This window comes from Gobius niger (genome assembly GCF_951799975.1).
Source record: "Gobius niger genome assembly, chromosome: 16".
Taxonomy (NCBI): domain Eukaryota; kingdom Metazoa; phylum Chordata; class Actinopteri; order Gobiiformes; family Gobiidae; genus Gobius; species Gobius niger.
In genome coordinates, this window is record NC_136867.1 from 25415117 (window position 1) to 25436757 (window position 21641).

General features: G+C 40.8%; 1 protein-coding gene across 1 annotated transcript in view; it reads right to left on the bottom strand.

Annotated features, from left to right (window-relative positions):
- The window catches only part of LOC306975695 (otoferlin), a 38551-nt gene that overhangs the window by 13065 nt on the left and 3845 nt on the right, over window positions 1–21641 (bottom strand). The window contains exons 8-31 of the mRNA XM_079573345.1: window positions 21110–21296; window positions 20722–20908; window positions 19223–19446; window positions 16270–16378; window positions 15955–16129; window positions 14427–14547; window positions 14254–14358; window positions 13118–13204; window positions 12926–13042; window positions 12680–12832; window positions 11855–12044; window positions 10335–10459; window positions 10024–10158; window positions 7137–7298; window positions 6942–7061; window positions 5312–5473; window positions 5070–5232; window positions 4769–4842; window positions 4659–4685; window positions 3577–3696; window positions 3402–3471; window positions 493–608; window positions 244–381; window positions 27–158 (exon numbers count right to left, since the gene is read on the bottom strand). Coding sequence (XP_079429471.1) covers window positions 27–158; window positions 244–381; window positions 493–608; window positions 3402–3471; window positions 3577–3696; window positions 4659–4685; window positions 4769–4842; window positions 5070–5232; window positions 5312–5473; window positions 6942–7061; window positions 7137–7298; window positions 10024–10158; window positions 10335–10459; window positions 11855–12044; window positions 12680–12832; window positions 12926–13042; window positions 13118–13204; window positions 14254–14358; window positions 14427–14547; window positions 15955–16129; window positions 16270–16378; window positions 19223–19446; window positions 20722–20908; window positions 21110–21296 — 3199 coding nt within the window. The remainder of the gene's footprint in view (window positions 1–26; window positions 159–243; window positions 382–492; window positions 609–3401; window positions 3472–3576; window positions 3697–4658; window positions 4686–4768; window positions 4843–5069; window positions 5233–5311; window positions 5474–6941; window positions 7062–7136; window positions 7299–10023; window positions 10159–10334; window positions 10460–11854; window positions 12045–12679; window positions 12833–12925; window positions 13043–13117; window positions 13205–14253; window positions 14359–14426; window positions 14548–15954; window positions 16130–16269; window positions 16379–19222; window positions 19447–20721; window positions 20909–21109; window positions 21297–21641) is intronic.

The following is a 21641-nucleotide window of genomic DNA, read 5'->3' on the forward strand; positions in this document are numbered from 1 at the left end:
TTAGTTACTGACTGTATTTATCTTACCCTGACGACGTAGATGCGCACCAGCACGTTGACCGGATCGTTGTGAGGGATGTTCTGGAACATTCCCATGTTCGAGTCGAAGTTCGAGTCTCGGGACGTGTCATCGGTCACTTTGTACATGCACATGGAGCCCTACCACCACCACGACAGGCAAAACCATTCATGATGCACAAGACAAAGTGATAAGTGGGTAAGTATTGGTTGTATCATTTCTTACTTTGAATTTTCCCACGATCCTGTCCTCGTCTGTGGCGTTCTGGTCCTCGTCGTCTCCGGCTTTTCCTCTGGACAGGTTAAAAGTGTGCAGCCAGTCCTCAAAGTTATCAAACTCACTCTCCAACTCTTTGGGATACACCTGATGAAAAGAAAATCACCTTTATCAATCAAAATCTGTTACTTAATTGTCTGTTGTTGCTTCTATACTGAAAACATTCCTCATTGTAGTTTTATTCATCGTTCAAATTACCTTGAGCTCGTCCAGTTTTGGTTTCTTCTTCTCGAACGGATCGTGGATCATGGACTTTTTCTTCTTGGACTTCCCCTTCTTGGTGCCTTTTACGGGAGAGTCATCAGGTTTGATTTCTGAAAGGTTTTGTTTTACGGCGGCGGCGAAAGACAGAGACAGAGACAGAGAGAGAGAGAGAGAGAGAGAGAGAGAGAAGGGATGAAAGGAGAAAGCACCCAAGACATGAACTCAACATGAAAGTTGTCAAAACAGATCTCAAATTTGTTTTCGTCCAAAAATAAGTGACATATGAAGGTGGAGAATTAAGTGGCCTTTTGTAGAGCCGGCAGAGCAAGAGATATAAAAAGTTTACCACTTCATATGTCACATCCTGTGCCCTTTTCCAAATAGGAAGTGTAATTAAAAACATCTTTCTGGTTTTAGAGCCACATTACTATCATTATTACTAGTTAAGATGCGCTCTTAATTAACACATTGAGTGCCAAAAAACGGAAATAAAAACGAATAAACTAAAAAATTATGAAACTAGTCACTCCAATACAGCTTATGTGTGATTTTGGTAGCTCTGTGATAAACAGAAGGGAAACAAATGACCTGTGACTCGTGAAAAGTCAAGATCTGGACATTTTATATATATTATTACGTTTCTTTTCTTCTTTTTTGTTTTTTTAGTCCGAGGGGGCGTGGTGTTGTGTAGCGAACAGCTGTAGAGCCAACACTTCTCTCTTCTCTCTCTTGAGATTTTACCATTTCTCTGAGTTTTAAAATGGTCAAAATTGATCCAAGGACGGCTGAGAAACATCCTGTTAAAGTCTTCAATCCGAGAACCAGGCTGTTTAAATACACTCGTGATAAAAAGCAAGCGATCTGCGGCAACACGCGGTGTTTCAAAACGTGTCAACTAATTAGGCATTTGCCTCATCACATAACGTTAGAGTCTGTCCTGAGAGGAGAGAGGAGTTTATCAGAAAGGAGAGTGTTCATAAAACCTCCGTTATCTCAGAATCTAGAATTATACTGTTTTCACCCACGGAGAGCTTAGATTCTCGTCTTTCTAAAGAGCCACAGCATGTGACCATAGCTATATCATAGAATAGGCTGTGGTGCTACAAATATCATGAAAAATGGTCTGGATTGTTGGCACTCTGCAGCTAAATACCAAAAACAGCGCGGCACTCAATGTGTTAATAACAATTTTGTATTTTTTCAAGCAGAATCTGCTCTTTCAATCCAAAAGGCTGCGGCTTTTCTTCGATGGTATTCCTAAAAATAAAGATGAGATGCGAAACGTCTTTATACTATTTTGCTGTAAATATGTGTTGAAAAAAGCTGTTTTGATCATTACGATTTTGAGACGATTTCTTTCAAAATGCTGGGAAAGCTTTAGATTATAAAAATAAACATGTATATTTGTAGGTTTTTGTTTTCTTGTTTATTTTACGGCAGTGCTGTTTGGATATTTGACAACTTTCATGGAAGCATACGGTGGATATGCGTCAAAATCAGGCCAGTGTTTTTTCATTCATGTCACAGTCACTTGAGCTGCGGATTTAGGACGAGCACGACTGCGGCGGGACAGAGACACAAGTTAGTGACACATGCAACAAAACACTACTACTACTGCAATAACTACTGCAACTGCTACCACTGCTGCCACTGTGGCCATACAGACTGAGGTAAAGTACATGCAATATTAAAAAACTACACAAAACCAAGGTTCTACTTTCACAACCGCTGTTACTGCTGCTACTTCAACTACATCAACTACTATGATTATTACTTCAACTGCTTCTACTAGAGTGGCCATAGAGACAGAGGTTAGATACAAGGCATGCAATATTTAAAAACAAAAGAATATCAAGGATCTTCAGATGCTGTTACTTTTGCTATTGCTAATTCTACAACTGCTACTACTCCTACCACTTCTATTACTTCTACTACTCACACTACTGCTACTACTCCAACCACTTCTACTACTCCTACTTTTTCTACTCTTACAACCCACTACTTTGACTACTACTCTTTCTCTTACTACTCCTACGACTTCTACTTCTACTACACCTACTACTCCTGCTTCCCCATTACGCCTACTACTACTCCTTCTCTTGTATTGCTCCAAATACTACTACTCCAACTACTTCTACTACTCCTACTTTTTTCCTACTACAACCACTATTTCTGCTACTACTTCTCCTTCTCTTACTACTCCAAATACTACTCCTACTACTTCTACTCCAACTCCTACTACTACTTCTATTACTGCTACTACTCCTTCTCTTTCACTGCTCTAAATGCTACTCCAACTACTTCTTAGTACTCCTACTTCTTCTACTCCCACTACTACTCCTACTACTTCTATTTTTGCTACTATTCCTTCTCTTTCACTGCTCTAAATACTACTACTCCTACTTCTTCTACTCCCACTACTCCCACTACTCCTACTATTACTGCTACTCCTCCTCCTAATACTACCACTTCAACTACTCTTATTACTTTTACTCCAACTACTTCTCCTGCTCTTTTTCTACTCCAACTACTTCTTCTACTCCTACTTTTTTGTTCTACTACTACCACCACTACTGCTACTACTGCTCTTACTACTACCACTTCCACTTCAACTACTTCCACTCCTACTACTCTTACTCCTACTACTTCTACTCCAACTCCTACTACTATTACTGCTAATACTACAACTTCTACTTCAACTACTCTTACTACTTCTCCTCCTACTGTCGCTGCTCAGGCAAAGTCAGATGTTTGTGACAAATAATGCAACATTTAAATTAGAAACTACTGTATCCAGTATGAGCTGCAGTTATAATACTATTCACTTTACATGAATCATAAAACCAAGACATTTCTAGACGAACAAAGCAGAGATTATTTTAAAAACATCTATAAAGCGTTACCTCCGTCAGCCATGTCCATGTCATTATTGTCCTCTGTGTCTGAAAGTGCGGCTTCTTGTGCTCTGAGCGCCTGGAGGGAAGAAAAACGATAATTGATCAAAAGTAGGCTCGTCAGGTATGAAAAACTCTCCGCTCTAATGAAAGAATCTTGAAAATACTATAACTGCAGTCAAACCTCGGTGAGAGTCTCGATGGAGGCGAAGTACTTGGACCACCAGTCCAGCATGCTCTCGTCCAGCTCCTCCTCCTCCACCTCCTCGCCCTTTTTACGCTTCTTCTTCCCTTTGTTATCGTCCTGTTCACACACAATTAGCGCTTTCATTTCTAAAGAGATGTATATTAAACTGGGAAAATGTGGAAGAAAGTAGCAGCATTAGTCCATTTAAAAAAGGAATATAAAAAAAAGACTATGTTTGAGTTATATTTACAAGAGAATAAGTTCTGTCCTGGATGTTTGAAGTTTATCGCAGGACGTTAGCAATCAATCCATATAAAAGATGTATTTAACCTCTTAACCCCTGCCTTAACAGAGTGTCTTCTCTCCAGTTCAGCTTTACCCAAATCCATTAGGTCACAGCCTATAGCCCACTTTCCCCAACTTATTTGAAAGCTAGGACCTACAAAATTAACTTAAATGGAGTTTTTTTGTTGGGTTTCCATCACATTTTAGCCACATTTTCATCACTTTTTTTTTTTTCACTTTTTCTGGCTTTCTTGTTACATTTTTGTCCCTCTTTTGATGTGTTTTCGTCCCAGTTATTGTCTAATTTTTGTTGCTATTTTGACACACAAAGATTTCGATTTTGGTAAAGCCAAACTGGAGAAAGTGTGCTCGGTTTAGGTGGGGGTTAAGAGGTTAAGTAATTATTTTTTCTTTTGGTTATTGTAACTCAGGGGAAGGGGCTCATAAGTTTAAACCACACTCTGCTCCCTTTTGTATGTTTCTGTGTGTGATCTACAAAGACGCTGCACATGATTCAAACAAAAGAAATTAAATGGAAGAATTCAAGTAAAATGGACACAACCGGATGCTCTTTAGCAAAAATGGGTATAAAACTGGAAGAAAATGTGCTAAAATATTCAGAAAAACCTGCAGGTGAACACATTTTGGACCAGAGTAAAGTTGATTTATTATTATCAAAATAGTGATTCAACATCTGCTGGAAATAATTTAAATTACATTAAAAGCCTTGATTTTTGGCACATTTAATTTCTCCACTTTACCTAGAGACAGGCTGAAATAAGTTATATTCTTACCTCAACTTTGACCACAGCATCAGAGCCCTACAAAAAACAAGAAACATAATAAGTATTTGGCTTTTCGAGCTTCAAATATGTCCGGTGAAAATGTCTTAAATTGAACTCACACAATCGAGTTTGACGACGGTGTCCATCTTCTTGAAGTTTTGTTCGGGCTCCGCGTTCACAACAACGATCTCCTCTAAACCAGGGAATCAAAGGAGAGTTTACAACAGCAGACTTTACTCACTTTGCTGCACAGAAACATGTTTCGAATGAAGGCTTTTCTCTATTGTCTACACAGCAAACTTAAGGAACAAATATGAAATATGAAAAGAAAATATTTTGCAAGTTTTCTATCATATTAATCTAAAAACATATAGAACTGAAAAAATTGCAGATGTTTTTAAAGACAAAATCTTTTCGTACCGTTGGTGTTCCAGTTGTTGGCCTGCTTGTCTCCGGGGCGGTAGATGAACTTGCGGAGCGTGGTGACGGCGTGAGACCCGACCAGAGTGTAGCGCCCGAAGGCTCTGCAGTCGACCACCCGGATGTTCAGCGGAGGGTGCAGCAGCTCGTTCTCCGGTAAATCCTACGGGACAGAAACACTCAGTGAAGTGAATAAATCCATGTTGTGATTGTAAAGGTTTCATAACGTAATCCTGTATTACCACTTCGAACCACTTGACAAGCGTGCTGAAGTTGGGGTTTTTCCTGTAGTTGGGGATGAGCGAGGACTGCACTCCTTTTCCGGCGCACTCGATGTCCACGCGGGGTCTGTCCACCTGAGCCAGGTTCACCCGCTTCAGGTCCCGCAGGCCCCAGAACAACACCTGAGGAAAGAGAGTGAAGATGACACCAAGAGCCCTGCTAATAATGTGCTGTAGGTATTATTGTAACCAGGAATAATGGATGAATGTTAGCTTTATAATAAACTGGCTCAGTGCTGCTTTGTCTCTATGAGCTTAATGTCTCAGTCTATTGTCGTTTATTAATCTCATGAGGTGCAACTGAGCAGACAAGTATGTGCTACAACACTTAACAGGTTTTGCAATGACCCAGCGAGGCCAAATGAAACCACAATCCGGGTGCAAGAGAAATAACAAAGGGTCCGAAAGGATAGATCAAAGCTGGGCAGGAGTCTGGGTGTCTTATGCAGGAGAAGGTTGTGTACCATCGGTGCAGGATCCGGAGACATGAACTTGAGACATTGCGCTAGTCCGACCATTGAAGTCTGAGATAAATATCCTTTGTCTAGCGTTATAATGATACGCAATCAAAACCTTCAGTGGCTGAGTGACAGCACCTGTGCACCACAGGCTACAACAAAGATAGTACGACTGTACAGTTTGACCCAGTATGATAATTAGCTCTTTAATTTTATTCTCTAACACGGTGACTCAAATTGCTTGCGCGCTCACCAAAATACGTCACCCCAACTTCTCAGAGATGTCTCCGCAACATCTCCAGACAATGTGACGGCTAAGTCGTGTCGAAGTCACGGACACGTCTCTAACTTCTCAGTTGCAGAGATCACCATCTCTTTAAAGGAACAGGCCACCATTTTTACATACGTTGATATGTATCTGTCTGGTCTTTGTGCGTGCCCTCAGTCACGCAAAATGACCAAAGATGTTGTTGGCATTTGGCTTCTTCCAGCATATTCCTATAGCTCCAAACGGGGGTGAAGTTAGACGCGACCAAGCTCTTCCACGGGCACAAACACCAGACAGGTACGTATCAACTCGTCTAAGCTCAGGTACGAACATATCTCAGTATGGAAAAACAGTGGCCTGCTCCTTTAGGATCTCCTTGGTATCCGACAGGTCTCGGAGACATTGCAGAGACGTCAAAGAGACGTCTCACTGGTTGCGTGTAACAAACAGAGTCTGCAACATCGCCACAAGTCTGTGTAGTTTCTGCTGAAATTTAACCTGTTCGTTTTGACTGAGACATGATGCAGAGACGCCAACACGCCGTCAACTAGTCTACATCTATATTCTACATCAGTGATATCCAACTGATAGCGCCATCTCTTAAAGGTAGCTCCTCAAAGGCTTCCCTTATGTCTACATATATGCATTTTCTTTTTGTTCTGACCATGTGAAACACAATCTGTAAACATTTGGATCACTAAAGTATAGCATATGGACTAAACTCTCTTCTTTAGTTGTAAATGTACAGATATAACATTTTGCCTCAAACTCAAACTTGCATCATTGCTCGAGTGTCTCCAAAGCATACACAGCTCTCTGACGTAAAGAAAAAGTTGTTGTACTTGATTAAAGTGATCATTCTGACCTCGATCCTGTATTTGCTGAGCACTGGCCTGATTCCCAGCGGCACAGGGAGAATCGGCCCGCGGTCCATGTCTGTGGGACCATCGATGGGAGGCAGGTCGGCTTTACCGTTCGGACCAATCTGCCAAAAAAAGCACAATCAGCCTTCCATCACTTTTCATTACATTTCTCATCCGCACAATCCCGAAGAACGAACCTGTAGCAGCTCAAAGGCAGCCAGCATCTCGCCCGCGGTGCAGTTCCCCCTGTAGATCTGATAATACTCGAGCTGCGGCGGGAAACGCGGCGGCCCGTAGTGCTCGTCCGCCATTTTAACCACCGGCTTCGCGAACGTCCTGCCCATGAAGTCCGCTTTGCCCTGAAAAGACACATGGACGTACAGACTCCAACAGTCACTGTAAAGCTCACACCAAACAACTGACTTACCAGATCCCGCCGCCAGGACGTTCATGAGGCGAAAACATGGCTTTTATCGCACATGTTTCCACATCAGACAAGGACAAGGGGTCAACAAAACGCTAGAATAACCAGTGAACTGCAAAACAGGAGTGAGTAGGCGTCTCTAATGCCAGAAATAGTCTCTCTTGCAGTTAGTGGTTATAAAAGGGTAGGGCTAAACACGTACGGATTCAAAAGGCACAAATGCTCATTAAAGGAATGCAACAGGGACAAGTATTTGTGGCTTGCGGCTTAAATATTGTCATGAATAGACTGTTGTCCTTCTTGCATGTCTTTGTTCCACTCATGTAGCAGCCCCTCTACAGTAAAACAAGCACAAACTCTACTTATCCAAACGTCGTCCCGTGTTTTTCAGCGGAGCAGATGTGAGATTCGTGGTTAGCAAAAGGACTCGAAATATGTCGGATGCAATAAAGAAACTGGGTGTTGTACATCAGTTGCAAGTAGTATTAAAATATTATTTCAGTGAAACAAATGTTGATTATTTCTATTTGAATTTTTAATCTACTGACAGGAAGTGACATAGATGGAGGTAAAGGTCTATAGATACAGACGGCATCTCTGGAATCGCCCATATATGGACATATCTGAAAACAGTTAAGGGGGAAAACAATTTGGAGAACAATCTAAACTTTCTCTAATTATTCAACAACTACTTTAACAACCGCTGAATTATGAATAAAGTTTTCTACTAAATAAAGATACAAAGACATGTAGAGGGGCAAAGTGGTTCAACAGCCCATAAATACATAAATAACGGAGAATGCTATCTCGATGCTTCATGTTAGCATCGGGCTAATGCTAACAGTTCGCTCGTGCTAGCGACAACTGCGTTTTTTCACTTCTACTGAACAATCTGCTGTGAGAAAATAACCATATGGACCTGATTTACACTTCACTTTATTTATGTGATAAGTTCATATTCCACCAGAAAATTGCTAAAAAGTGAAAATTGTGGTTCTCTAAAGATTGTATTTTCCCCCCTCGGCGAAGCCACGCCCCCTTCTATGACGAGATGCCGTCTGTATCTATAATTTCCCATTGACATAACATGGTTGGCAGGGCAACCATTTAAAATTGTTTGCCTCTATCTATGTATTAGTGTCCAATAATGAAGTGAAATTATAAACATCACAAAAATGGCCAAACTAAAGAAAACTGTGTACAACCTTTAGCAAAAACAATCTTTAGCAAAATCTTATATCTTATAATATAATTGTGTTAACTATGCTTTAGCAAGAATTGTGTCTAATTTGTCATATATTATGCACTTTAAAATGCTATTTCAAAGCCCAAATACATTTTTCATAAGGCTGGGACATTAAAACTTTTGTCACTATCTGTAAGCAAATATATTTACCTTAAAAAGTGCTAATACAGTCCAAAAGTCATTTGACATTTATTGAAGGTTTATGATTGAAAAGTGCATTAACACATAAAATGCTACAAAGTGCTGTGTAACTGTTCTTAAAAAATAAAGGAGAACAAGATAAAAACGCCTCCAAACAAACACAGAGCAGCACCGAAACACAATTGGACTATTGCAAATAGAGTCTAGGATTGTGATGTCATATCGCTAAGCATCATAGGATTTGAAGCAATAATAAACCACTAATAAAATACTGGAGTTATTGTTCACATCAAAACACTTGGACACCACAGTCTGTTAGGTGTATTTACCAGTTGTGGCTCAGTTTCTAACAGAGTTGTTGCACGGCTTTTTTCTACACTTTTAACGTGGTTTATAGCTAATGTTATTCTATTGAAAATGTTTGCTAGTACCCACAAACATGGCAGATCTCCCCGGTAACAGGGAATTTTCCCGAACTCTATAGTGTCATTTCAACCAAAAGCTAAAGTAAGATTCTCATTTTATAAAATCCTTAATAGCATCTGCAGTCTACTCCTTTTGAGCACCTGTGACTGGTTAATGTGTATTTGTAAATCAGGAAAATGTAGTTGCTCAAATAAATTAAACTAAACAAAACTAAACTAAAGAGTAAGTGTAAGGATTAGTTCATCCTTTTAACTTCAATTCATCCCTTTTAGCTAAACGTATTTAGGATCCCCGTTTGTTCACACAACCGCTATAAAAACTCCTTCGAGTCACACTCTATCCAATCAATTAATAAGCACAACTAAATACTATGTGACTGTGTTAAGCCGGGCCACCGTGTAAAATGTTTATGTTGTTGTATTTGTATTTATGTTTGCAACGGACTCTCCTCCAAGTCACATTTCTCCCTCGGAAGACAAACAATAAACTGAATCTGAATACGTAGTTCATACAAGTATTAAAGTATTGATAATTTAATCAAATAGTGATACTTGGTATTGTGACAAAATGTATTACGATATATTGCAAACGATATGATTCCTTATTTTTCATTTTTAGGTCAAAGTTTTATGTGCTCTGACCCAAATAAACTAAATAAATGGACAAAATAAGTATTTACTGCAGTTTGAATTAACTACTAAGCCACCAAACAGTGCATTTATTTCCTTTAGTACCTGTTTTTGTGCAGTTACAGTTAGTTACGGCTTTTATGTAACTAATTCATCCCATTTCAGCTGTTGTATTTGTGTTCCAGTATTTACACACGGGGGCTGAGCTCGACTCTTACCACCGTGTCCTGGTCGTAGATCTCGATGACGATAATCGGAGGGTCGTCCCTGAGCTCTGTGGCTTCGCCGAAAAGCTCCACGTTTTCAAACACCAGCAGCTGGTCCCAGGTCGGGCACAGCGTCTCTGGCAGCACCTGAGACAGAGAGCGAGGATTACAGAGTTACTAAATGAGCTGCAGTGATCAAAACATATACAGATAGATGTGCAGAAAGCAATTCCAGAAGAGTAACAACAAATGAATCAAGACATTGTGAACTTTAAACATAAACTCTATGTGCTTTATGGGAGTTTTCCTTTGGTCTCACTCACCTCAGTGACCTGGCTCTGAGTGGAGAAGAAAACTCGAGCGAACGGGTCGGAGAGGCCGGTGCTGTCGGCCGCAAACAGACTCCGCGCCTGGTACATGTGCACGCGCAGCTGGAACATCTGCTTCACTGGAGACAAAAGAGAGATAGATAAAGATCCTATACTTCGGGCTGTCAAGATAATCACTATATCAACTTTTCGTTCAAAAAATGACAGATGAAGAATACACTTATGAGCTCAATATTTGTTGTCAGTGCATTTATTTGTATTTTTTCCCTGTTTTTCCAATGTAATACTTATTTTTTTTACAAAAGGAAGTTGTGTCTCATTGCTTCTCATGTTCAATGTGGGATATTCTAAGTAGATTTTGAACAGAGCCTGTCTGTTGCATCATAAGGTCTTCAATAATATCGACATATCGAACTTTTGATATTGTGACAGGCTAACCTAAACTGTGCATTATCTAGGCTTCACAACCAACAGTAACATCACTCCATTCATGTCTTTGATTATGGAAACTTTAAGGCGAGACGCTGCAGGAGAAACATTGACTTTTCACGCAATGTTGAGATTTTAGCTAGTTTTCTCCCTTAACGTCTTAGTTTTAATGTATAGACGCCGCTTATTTTATTTTATTTTATTTTCTCAACCAGCAGCAGTTTTCCAGGAAAACAGTAAAGCATCACGGCAGGTCGTCGTCTTTCTGACACCTATTCATTCACAAATATTGTTTTGTAATTCAGATTTCATCATTTTCTTTCTGGGAGACATTCTACTCTTGCAACAAAATATCCACTTTAGTAGCTCCTACAGACTCCAAGCTTTTAACTCTAAACAACATTTTGAAGGTTTTTTCAGAGGGATTTTTAATGTCCACTTCCTGCCTGATTCATTGAATTTGGAACCCGGGAAAATTTGAATCATTTTTCTTTAACTAGATTATTCAAAAACTAAACTATGCAAAATCCCTTCTGAAAAAGACTCGAATATACTAACAAAATAAAACCATAAATTGAAACTCTTTTAATTATTTTGATATTGGCAATTTTTGGCCGCTTGTAGGAGAGATTCACGACGACTCTAGGGGCCGCCATTGCTGCAGTACCTCTATATAGTGACGGCAGAACAAGCTAGGTTTACGTTGCATAGCATTGGACTAAAGATACATTCTAAACAATTGTATAGCCTGGTGCCTATTTTTTTTTTACTTTCTACAGCTAGTCCACACTGAAGATCCCGCGCTTATGCCCTTTTTAGGAATAGGCTTTGTCAGAGCTGGGGAGGAGGAGTCTGTACATCTGCCATGATTTCCCCCTTGAACGTAGTTATTTTGTCAAATGGGGAGGAGTGACTAATGACGGTCTACTCATAATACTGTACGTCTATAATTTTTTGCATAAAAGTCCTTATTTTTAAAATGAAAAATGACAGAAACTTTTTTTTCATGTTTGTATCAGTAATCTACACATCTCGCCTTTAGCACAATGAAAAACCTCACAAAGTCAGAGTGAGGTTGGTCTTACTCATGTAGGTGAGGCTGATGGGGGGCGACGACGGCAGCCCGGGGCCTTTGGACAGTTTGTTCTCCTCGAAGCCGTTGGGGAGTCCGCTCAGATAGTCCCTCCGCTGCCGGGTCAGGCCCAGCCACAGGTACATCTCGATCTTACTCTGCACCGTCCAGCCGGCCGGACCGAAGCCCTTCTTTCCCGGGATCTGAGCCACCGGGGAAAGAGCACAGAGCGAGGCTTATCAAAATGTTCAGAACCAGATCTAAAGTAGGTTGAGCTTGGAGTAGAAATAACTTGGCTTTGTACTAAGGTGAATCCTGGGCTAGAGTTTATTTTGACAACTTATTTTAGTGTTGGCCTTTTGACAAAAACACAAAGCGCTTTCCACAGTTTTTTCCAGATTTTATTAACATTTTTTTCCCCAGATTTTTCTCTTTTTTCAAAAATTTCCCCACAATTTTTTTCAATTTTTTTGTCCACTTGTTTCACTATTTTTCCCTAATGTTTCTCCTATTTTTTCTATTTTTCTACTTTTTTCTCCCAAAAGTTCCCAAATTTTCCCAATTTTTTAAAAACTTTTTTCAAATTTTTTTCCCCAAATGTACTTATTTATTTATTTACATGTTTCTCCCTATTTTTCCCTATTTTTTCCCCCATTTGTTCCCCCAATTTCTTCACATTAAAGACAAACTCAATATTGTAAATTTGAATATTTTCCAAACAGCAATTTTTATTCAGTTTTTATAACTCAACAAAACTTTGATTGAAATCGACATGGTCCAGGACCAAACCATGTCTAGGACTAACCGGAGCCTAACCGTGGACTAAACCAGCACTCACCCGTAGGAAGAGGGTCTTGACTTTGCCGCAGTCTTTGCCTCTCTCCTCGTCCATGCTGGAGAACAGGATGTCTTTGGACGGGACGCGGGCGTAAGCGATGCGTTTCCCGTTACTGATCATCCAAATGAACACGTCGGGAACACTGTGTTGGGGCTGGAAATAATAAAACAACACACATTAATTACAAAACAAGCAAAAAATGGAAAAACACACATCTGTATATCTGTTAGGAAAATACTTTCTCACCTCATCGGCCAGAAACCTCAGCTTGTGCAGGAAGTTGTTGGAGAGTTTGAGTTTTTCGCGGACTGTGCTCTTTTTGACCTGGGTCCTCATGGTCTTGGCCTGTTGACCGATGGACTCCTTCAGCGCAGAGAGAGAAAAGAAACAGTCAGACGCATCACGACACTAAAGGTAAATCTACAGGACTGTACGCACCACTTCAGCCATGCACAGCTTCACTCTCTCTCGGTCCAGTTTGGTTCGGCCCGACTGGCTCTGGTCTTTGTTCGCCAGCGACAAAAACTGACTGGAAATGACAAAGAACAATGTGCATGACGAGAAATGGCAAATGCATCTTCACAAAGGCTCAGCAAATTAGCACCACAACACTAAAAAGATGTGCTAATATTCAATCAAACACTGGAATGGAATACATTTTGGATACGATTTCCCCCAGAACTGCCTTGTGTTTTAGACCATAATTGTTTTTGGCAATTTTGGCATTATAAACCGTCGAGCCAGTTGGAATCAAATGTAATACTTTTTAATGACATTTAAAGCAGAACTAAGTAACTCATGCCCCTAGAGGCCATAAGCGCCACTGCAGATGTCGTAGCATGTGATTTTTTTTAATTATTAATTGTTCGTGAGAGTAAATACTACGCTGACAGTAAAGACAAAGGTATTCTATTTGTGTGTATTGCGCCTCTGACCCGGAGGCAGGGAAGTCGCAATTGTGGTTTTCTGGCAAGAGACACCAGGAGGAGATGAAAGACCCCCCAATCATCCTATTAACAATTGTATTACCCCCAGAAGGACTATGAAAAGGATTTATTATGGTAAACAAGTTACTTAGTTCTTCTTTAAGGTCTTAATTATGGTACAAATAATCATACATGTTTTTCACAGTAAAGCACGGACAAACTCTGCGTTTCAAAAGAAAAACCAGGGCATTCTTCATTAAAATTCTTTAACATCTTAACCCCACACTAAACAGAGCATTTTCTTTATTTTGGCTTTACTCAAATCTAACAGCTTCTTGAAAAAAAAAGTGTCACAATAGCGACAAAAACAAGAATGAAACGAGGATGACAATGCAACAAAAAAGCACAAAAGAACAACAAAAAAGTGACAAAAATGTGATGAAAAGCAATAGGAAAGCCACAAAAAAGCGACAGAAGTGCAACAAAAAAGTGACTAAAACTCTACAAAAAAGAGGCAGAATTGAGATAAAAAAGAACGTGGAAAAAAGCCCATTTTCTTTCATAAATTTCTGTTTCCCAGACACCAAAGGGCAACTTCACAATTACTTATTTTACAAAAACTTCCCGAGGACTCTCCCTCACATGTACAGACCTGCAGCCGTGACTGAGCTCCTCCAACACTCCCCTCAAACGCCGCTCTGGATAGGCCTTCTCCGTCTTTATGATCTCCTGCACGTCGTTCAAACCCTCCTCCTACAGGGACAGGGCACATGTTGCAGACTTGAACATTACATCGAGTATTAAACCTTCATTAGACTCGCCAGTTTGTCGGCCGTGTTGTCGATGACGTTGGCGTTGTACAGCCTCCTCCTCTGGTCCTGCCAGTAGCTCTTGATGTAGATGCACGGCTTTCTCTCGAAGTACGGCAGGTGGAAGTAGTTCCTGAGGAGAAAAGTCAGAATAAAGGTCATTATTTTGTGCAGAACAAAAAAAGAGAAGAACAAAAGAACCCCAACATAACAATATGGGTTTTTCAAAGACTGATGCCAATATGCCCTGCCGATATTTGTAAATGTTTTGTCTATAATCCTGTGTATGATGTTTCTGAACTGTAAACTGTGTCAGTGTTGAACTGTGACTGTCCTTAACCATTGGGTAACACCAGGAAGCCTGGGCGAATGTAGTGAGTGAGTGAGTGGTTGGTGGTGGTTGCCTCGCTTCCGTCAGTCTACCCCAGGGCAGCTGTGGCTACAACAGTAGATTATCACCACCACGTATGGAGTGAATGAATAATGCAATGTAAAGCGTCTTTGAGTGTCCAGAAAAGCTCTGTATAAAACCGATGCATTATAATTATTATTATTTTACAGAGGCATAGGGCTTCTTTATTCAGGACAACCATGTTTAGTCGGTACTACAGAGGGAGCTGTTTGAAAGACAAAAATCAGCAGATCAGCAAAACAAAAAACGTTAAGTCTCAACCTCTTTTGGTTCTGAAATGATAAAAATAGGATCCATGGAGTACAAACATCTGATCAACTTTCACTGTGGTGTTTCTCAGCTCCCCTGAATCCTCGGAAGTTGTGGGAGGGCCCGTATTAAGGTTGTGAAGCTCTTTCCAAAGCAGAAATATCGGCCCTTAATCGGTATGAAAAATTGGCCAACAGCCGATATTGTAAAATACCCAAGAGTCAACCTCCTTATTCCTTCACACTAAAACCCAATAAAATATATGTGACCACTGACAGCATACTGCAAGTCACAATGTTTCTATGAAGCTTTTCTGTCTCTTTCAAAATGATGCTTTGTTTTGCTTCCTAAGGAGACTGTTAAAGGCGAATCTCTTTGTAAAGTAGTAGAGTAAAGTAGAGCAGGGTTAGGCTCTTGTTATTTCTAGTCTCAAAAACAAGGGAAGAGATTCCCCATGATAATTTATTTTGCTGTGTTGGCTACATCAAACCAATAACTTTTCACAAGGTTTATACAGGTAGCACTAATCCAAATTGTATGCCTTTAATGCACCAAACGCAATAAGGTCAGTGAATATTTCACTTTGAAGATTTGCAAACATTCAATCAGACAAACAAAGAAAATTCTGATATTCTTAATAAAATGGATGCAACAGGCAACTTTTGGACAAAACCTTTAACACAATTTTAGCCAAAACTGCAGAGGAATGTGTTTTGGCCCTTCTTTATTCTATTTTCGATGTCATTATTTGTCAAGAAATCTAGATTTAATGGCAGTTGGAAACCATTTGAATGTTATTTTAAGACCTTTGTGACCTTTTGATGACTTTGAATGCTTTCTAAAGCCGCTGTTGCCTATTTGTTTGCTTGTGTCACTGACCTGTCCGTTACCACCGGTTTCATGGGCGGAGTGGTGGACACGGACTGGTATTCTCCATCGTCCTCCATCTCCTCGTCGCTCGACTGGTGGATCAGCTCGGTCTCCTCCTCGTCGCCGTCTTTTTTACCCCTGGACTTCGGCTGGATCACGGTGTCCGCCTCGTTTCCGTAGTAGCCTGAGGAGCAGCAAATTTACTACGTACAAAATTGCAAAAACAAACGCAAGACCCGCATTCGATGAGTTGGCAAGGTGAGCGCTTCTTGTTGAGATGTTTTTTACTCAATACTAGCCAAAATTGTAGCACGATTCGAGTACCTATAGTCACTTCAAAGTTGATGGGTTTGTCTCCGATCTTTCTGTCGATCATCGTGGCTTCGAGGAAAGATCCGTACAGGAAAAACTCCTCAACTTTCCCAGTGGCAGTCTGCAAAACACAGCAATTCAACACAATTAAATGAACGTGAAAACGCGATTTCTCAACGCACTGGCCAAAAACGCTTTCACCGCAAGTCACTCTGATATTAGTACTTGAGCTTTTTGTGTGCACCTTTAAAAGTTAGCAAGCATGAGCGATCTGATGCAAAGAAGAGGATTGCAAAGAACATTGAATTCGAGAAACCAAACAGCAGCTATAGAGGAGGCTTTATCAAAACCGCGGGGAAAGCACAAGCGGCCCTCAAAGCCCTCATCACTCCTCTGAGGACAGAGGTTAAAATTTTAGCTAGACAAATGTTGGTTTGAAAGAGGAGTCAAAGAAGCAATTTTTGTGAAGAAACAAAATCCGCAGCTTCTATTGACGGAAGTGAGCGGGGGAAGTCTTTAGGAGTTACTGCGCGGACGCTGTGCTCCTCGTATCATTACGCCTCACAATATAGTACCCCTTTTTATCTGCTTATAAAATCGACATGCTACATTTCTGTGTAAATATACTTCGCATGAAAACACTTCACGTAACTTTATTTAAATAGGGAACACGTGGAAGAGCTTGGTAGCTTCTATCGTGAGCTTTTTTGGGGCTATATGACATGTGGGAGAGGCTGCGTATGTGCTCCGTTTGCATGACAGAGCGCACGGACAAAGACCAGACAGGTATATATTAACACGTCTAAGGTTAGGTAAGAACATATCTCAGTATGTAAAAACGGAGGCCTATTCCTTTAATAGAGGGGAGGGACTGAGCCAAGCTGAGCTTCTTCCAGTGGTCTGTATATTGCCTGCGGGCTGAGCTTAAACTTTAGTGTCGCTGATGAAACCTATTGGATGAGAGGCAAACGTTCTACACTTCAACTACAGAGCACAGAAGATGACTCAAGAACCTTCATTGAAGATGAGGGCTCTGACTTAACCGTTACGCCACCACACAGTGCAACAATATGCTTTTAAAGAAGAACTAAGTAACTTGTTTACCTTAATAATTCCTTTTTGTAATCCCTCTGTAATACAAGTGTTAATGGGATGATTGGAGGTCTTTCATCTTATGGTGTCTCTGACTGGAAAACCATAATTGCACTTTGCCTGCACCGGGTCAGAGTCACCAATACACACTAATGTAATTATGAAGAAGCTAACAGGCTAACGGGCAAAGCTAATCGTAGTGGCACAATGTACAATATCCCTCTCTGCCTTTGTCTTTTCTGTCAGCGTTAGTATTTTACTCTCACGGACAATTAATGAGTAAAAGTAAAAGTAAAAGCGTTTGTATCCTCTCGGGGCATAAGTTAGTTAGTTCTGCTTTAATACAACATTAAATATCGGTTGTCACTTTGACCTCATGAGTCGTCCCAGAATATCCTATATCTCTATAAGTTTGAACTGAAGGCACAAAGGAGCCGCTCAGTGAGAAGTGAATCCTCGGGGCGAATTACCATCCCATAAATAATCTACGGTTTTACATTGTCCCCAACAAACACAGTTAATAATTCAGACGGTGGTCCAAGTAAAGTCGTTAATAATGTAACAGAGTCGCGGCACAATGGCCCACGCTGCAGGGAGAGCACTGCTGATGTATAATTTAATGGAAGTATTTATTTTACCTATTGGACTCTTCTAATGAAACAACAGCTGGACTTGTTGTTACTACATCAGGAAACTGTGCTACATTATGCTTTAGACTTGTTACTATTTTTGATTTGAATAGATTGTTTAGAGAATTATTGTGAATATGAAAGGTTTTGTAAAAAGTCTTGGTTATTGGAGGATCGACACCAATGCATGAGACGTGTGTTAATATTAAACTTGTAATAAAGTCTTAACGTAGATCAGGATTATCAGGATTAGAACAGAGCCCTGTGCCTGATTTTTGAAAAAATGAAAGAGGAAGACGCTGACTTAAAAATTAGTTATGCTCCGAATTCTCTCATAACTTATATTTGAAGAATCACAATTCTTCACAGGGACAAGTTTAAAGACACTTTTCAGGGTTACTTTTACAGAAATGCTGAAAAAATATCCTGCGAGTTCATGAAATTGGTACAAATGCTTTATAATTAAATGCACAGGTTTTTCTTAAACCAAGATATGAGTCTAATATACCCTAAAGGAGGACAAAACAAATTACATTACTGCGGATGATCCAGAGGCTTGTTTAGATTATTGGAAACACCATAAGTTTTTGGTTTTCTCCCCCCAACATTTGACGAAGAAAGCATCGTCCTGAGCAAACTTGCCGACCCATGACATAGAGTCTAGACTCTAGACCATATTTTTATCTTTTTTTTCCATTTTAGGAATAATGTTCTATAACAACTGACTTATCAAATCACAGTAACACCGTTAGCTCTGAGCCTGTTCCAACATCTTCCCAGACCGATTCCCAGATCTTTCCCCATACAAATTCATGGAGAAGCCAGGCCCTATATTAAAGTATGGTGAGGCATGACATGTCTCTTTCATGCCACAATGATGTTTAGTGGCCATTGGTTGTGTATTTGACCCACAAAAAGCAGAAACTTACTGTAATTGAATATGATTTAGCCTTTAGCTCAGATGCTATGTTTACGCTAACTCTTACCTACTGTAAAGCACAATCTAAAAAGTTCTATACATTCAGGAAGGATTTGTAACTAGGCTTTGCCATCTCCTAAATGTGATCGATGGGTTGACAACAGCTGAAAATATCTGGATTGTTCATAATTTGGGATGTTTGACAAATGGCTAAAGGCTAATGGTGAACGAGGGAATGTTTCCTGGACTAGCATGCTTGCTAACTGTCCACATACGCTAGGATCCTTCCATCCAATAGTAACAGCACGACTCACGGACGACGCACCTCTGAGATGTTCGGGATTCCCTCCACCTGGACGTCCGTGGAGCAGGTGACCTCCGGAGAGGACACGTCCAGGATCTCGACTCCGAGTGAGACGAGCAGCCGCGCCCTGAAGGACGCGCCCTCGCCCATCCCATCGTTCAGCTCCTGGTACTCGTCCATCAGCGAGTAGTTCCGCGTCGAGCCGTACAAGTTCACCCAGGCCGGGCCCAGCGTCGGGAGGAAACCTGCGCCGACAAACACACGGGGTTAACGTCACTTAAAGCAACGCTGAAGTGAACTCTCGGTATTTAGTGGTGGCTTTAAAGGTTTTATAGACAAAGCTCTCAAGTCGTCAGCTGGACTGGGCAGTTTTGTGTCACATCTGGTGCTAATACTCACCCCAGGTAGGATTATTTAGTCATTCAACGAGGAGAGAGCAGATTTTAGGGTAAACAAGGGTCTAAACTCAGACCACAACCCAGAACAGATGGCAACTTGAAAACAAGGGCAATATGTGCAATATGATTTGGCGGTCCTTAAGAGGGGTCAAAGTCTTATATACAGTGGGCCTCCAACTATGGGGGGAAGAAACGTCCCACTGAGATGTTCAAGCACTACACCATGTGGTAATTATTCATTCACTCTCCATTACAGGTTGGAGTAAGCTTCAAATGTAGCCAGAGCAGCCCCGGGGTAGAATGACGAAAGAGAGAAAGAGCCAATCTATTGGTCGATAGTCTATGTACCCAAGTTTGCTTGGTGCCGACTTTCTTTGTCAAAAGACCAAGGGCCGGACACTCGAAATAGAGCATCACTTTCTACAAATGCCAGTGTTGTACATCATATATATGACCAATGTGGGAGTTCTGCTTAGAAATTTTGAAGGAATTGACAGTATTTTTAAAGTGAGTACTTTAAAGCGATAGTCTGGAAGCCAAAATGTATCACAATTTTTATATAAAATGTGCAAATTTGCCACCTGGTCTTGCATTCTGATGTAAAGTCAGTAATAATATATATATATTCTTTTTTGTAAAGTCCCTCCTTCCTGATCTCAGCAACTAATGAGAGTCTAGTATCCTACCGCATTGACCAATGAGACGAGCTTTTCCTGTGAACCGACCTGTCTGGTCCAATCAGGAGGGAGGGGGAGGAGCTTGATCGTTTACTTTTGCAAATTTTGTTCTCTCCTCACTTTGCAAACTTAGAGACTATCACTTTAACAGGCATTTGATCTCTGATTTGTGTAAAGTTATTTCTCAAAATCATCTTGCCTGAGGTTCTATGATGGAGGCCAGTGTTGACGTTGCCTACCCCTGGTATATGGCCACCAATAGTCACGCAAGTAAGACTGGTGAAATGTCTTGCTCGAGGACACAGCGACAGAATGAACTGATCGAACCATGAACCTTCTGGTTATAAGACGACTGCTCTACCACCTGAGCCACCGTCTCCCCACAACAAGTCAAACTGTTTTGTGTTTCTGCTGATGAACAAAGACATGAACATCTCAGTCTCACCTTTGTCTCCGTCGTTGGAGATCTTCCGCAGATCGAGGAAGTGAGTCCCGATGGCCACGTCGTTCACTTTGTCCGAGTCTCTGATCTGGATCTTCATGCGTTTGCACAGAGGAGGAAACATCTCCGTGAAGACGATCTGCTCGTTCCAGATCGGCTCGTAGCAGCTCTTCTGCACAGTCGTCTTCCCCTGTTGGAATAGAAAACAGTGGACACAATAGAACAGCATAGATTAGAACAATTCTGACACAAAATCAGAGTTTGGCAACGTTTTTGGACAGAGCTCAACTTAGGTAAGAGTTGAGTTGTGATTTTAAGGGGCTAATACATACTAACGAAAACTGAAATAAATTGTAATTGTTCTGGCGCATGTTTAATTTCCATCACTGACCTTCTGTCCTGCGAACTGCACTTGAACATACGGATCCACCAGGTCCTTGTTCTCTCCGATAAAAGCCTTTTTCACGTTGGCCATGAGGCTCTGGTTCATTCGGGGAAGTCCTTCAGCTCTGTAGATCTTCAGGTAATAACGTGCCCACTGCCGTTCGGCCGGGACGCCCTCCGGTATCAACAAGTTCCTGAAACAGACACAATACATGTGTACATTTGTAAATGGAGCTACATTTGTACTGATACTAGTTTGAAAGAATGCTGCTTTGATGCTGCTTCATGTGAAAATTGAACTGAAAAACTTTAAAGGGCCTAGATACAGGAAGTTTGTCATTTTTACACTCACTACTGCCACCTCAGGTCTTACGCATAACAGCACTTTCTACATTAAGTTCGTGCATGACGGCAACAACTTTTTGAGTGACAGTGCAGGATTTTAGAGGCAGTTGTGATGAATAAATCTGGGCACTTTCTACACATTAGGACATGGCTGGATCATGTAGGAGGATGAAAATACATAATTTAAACTTTTT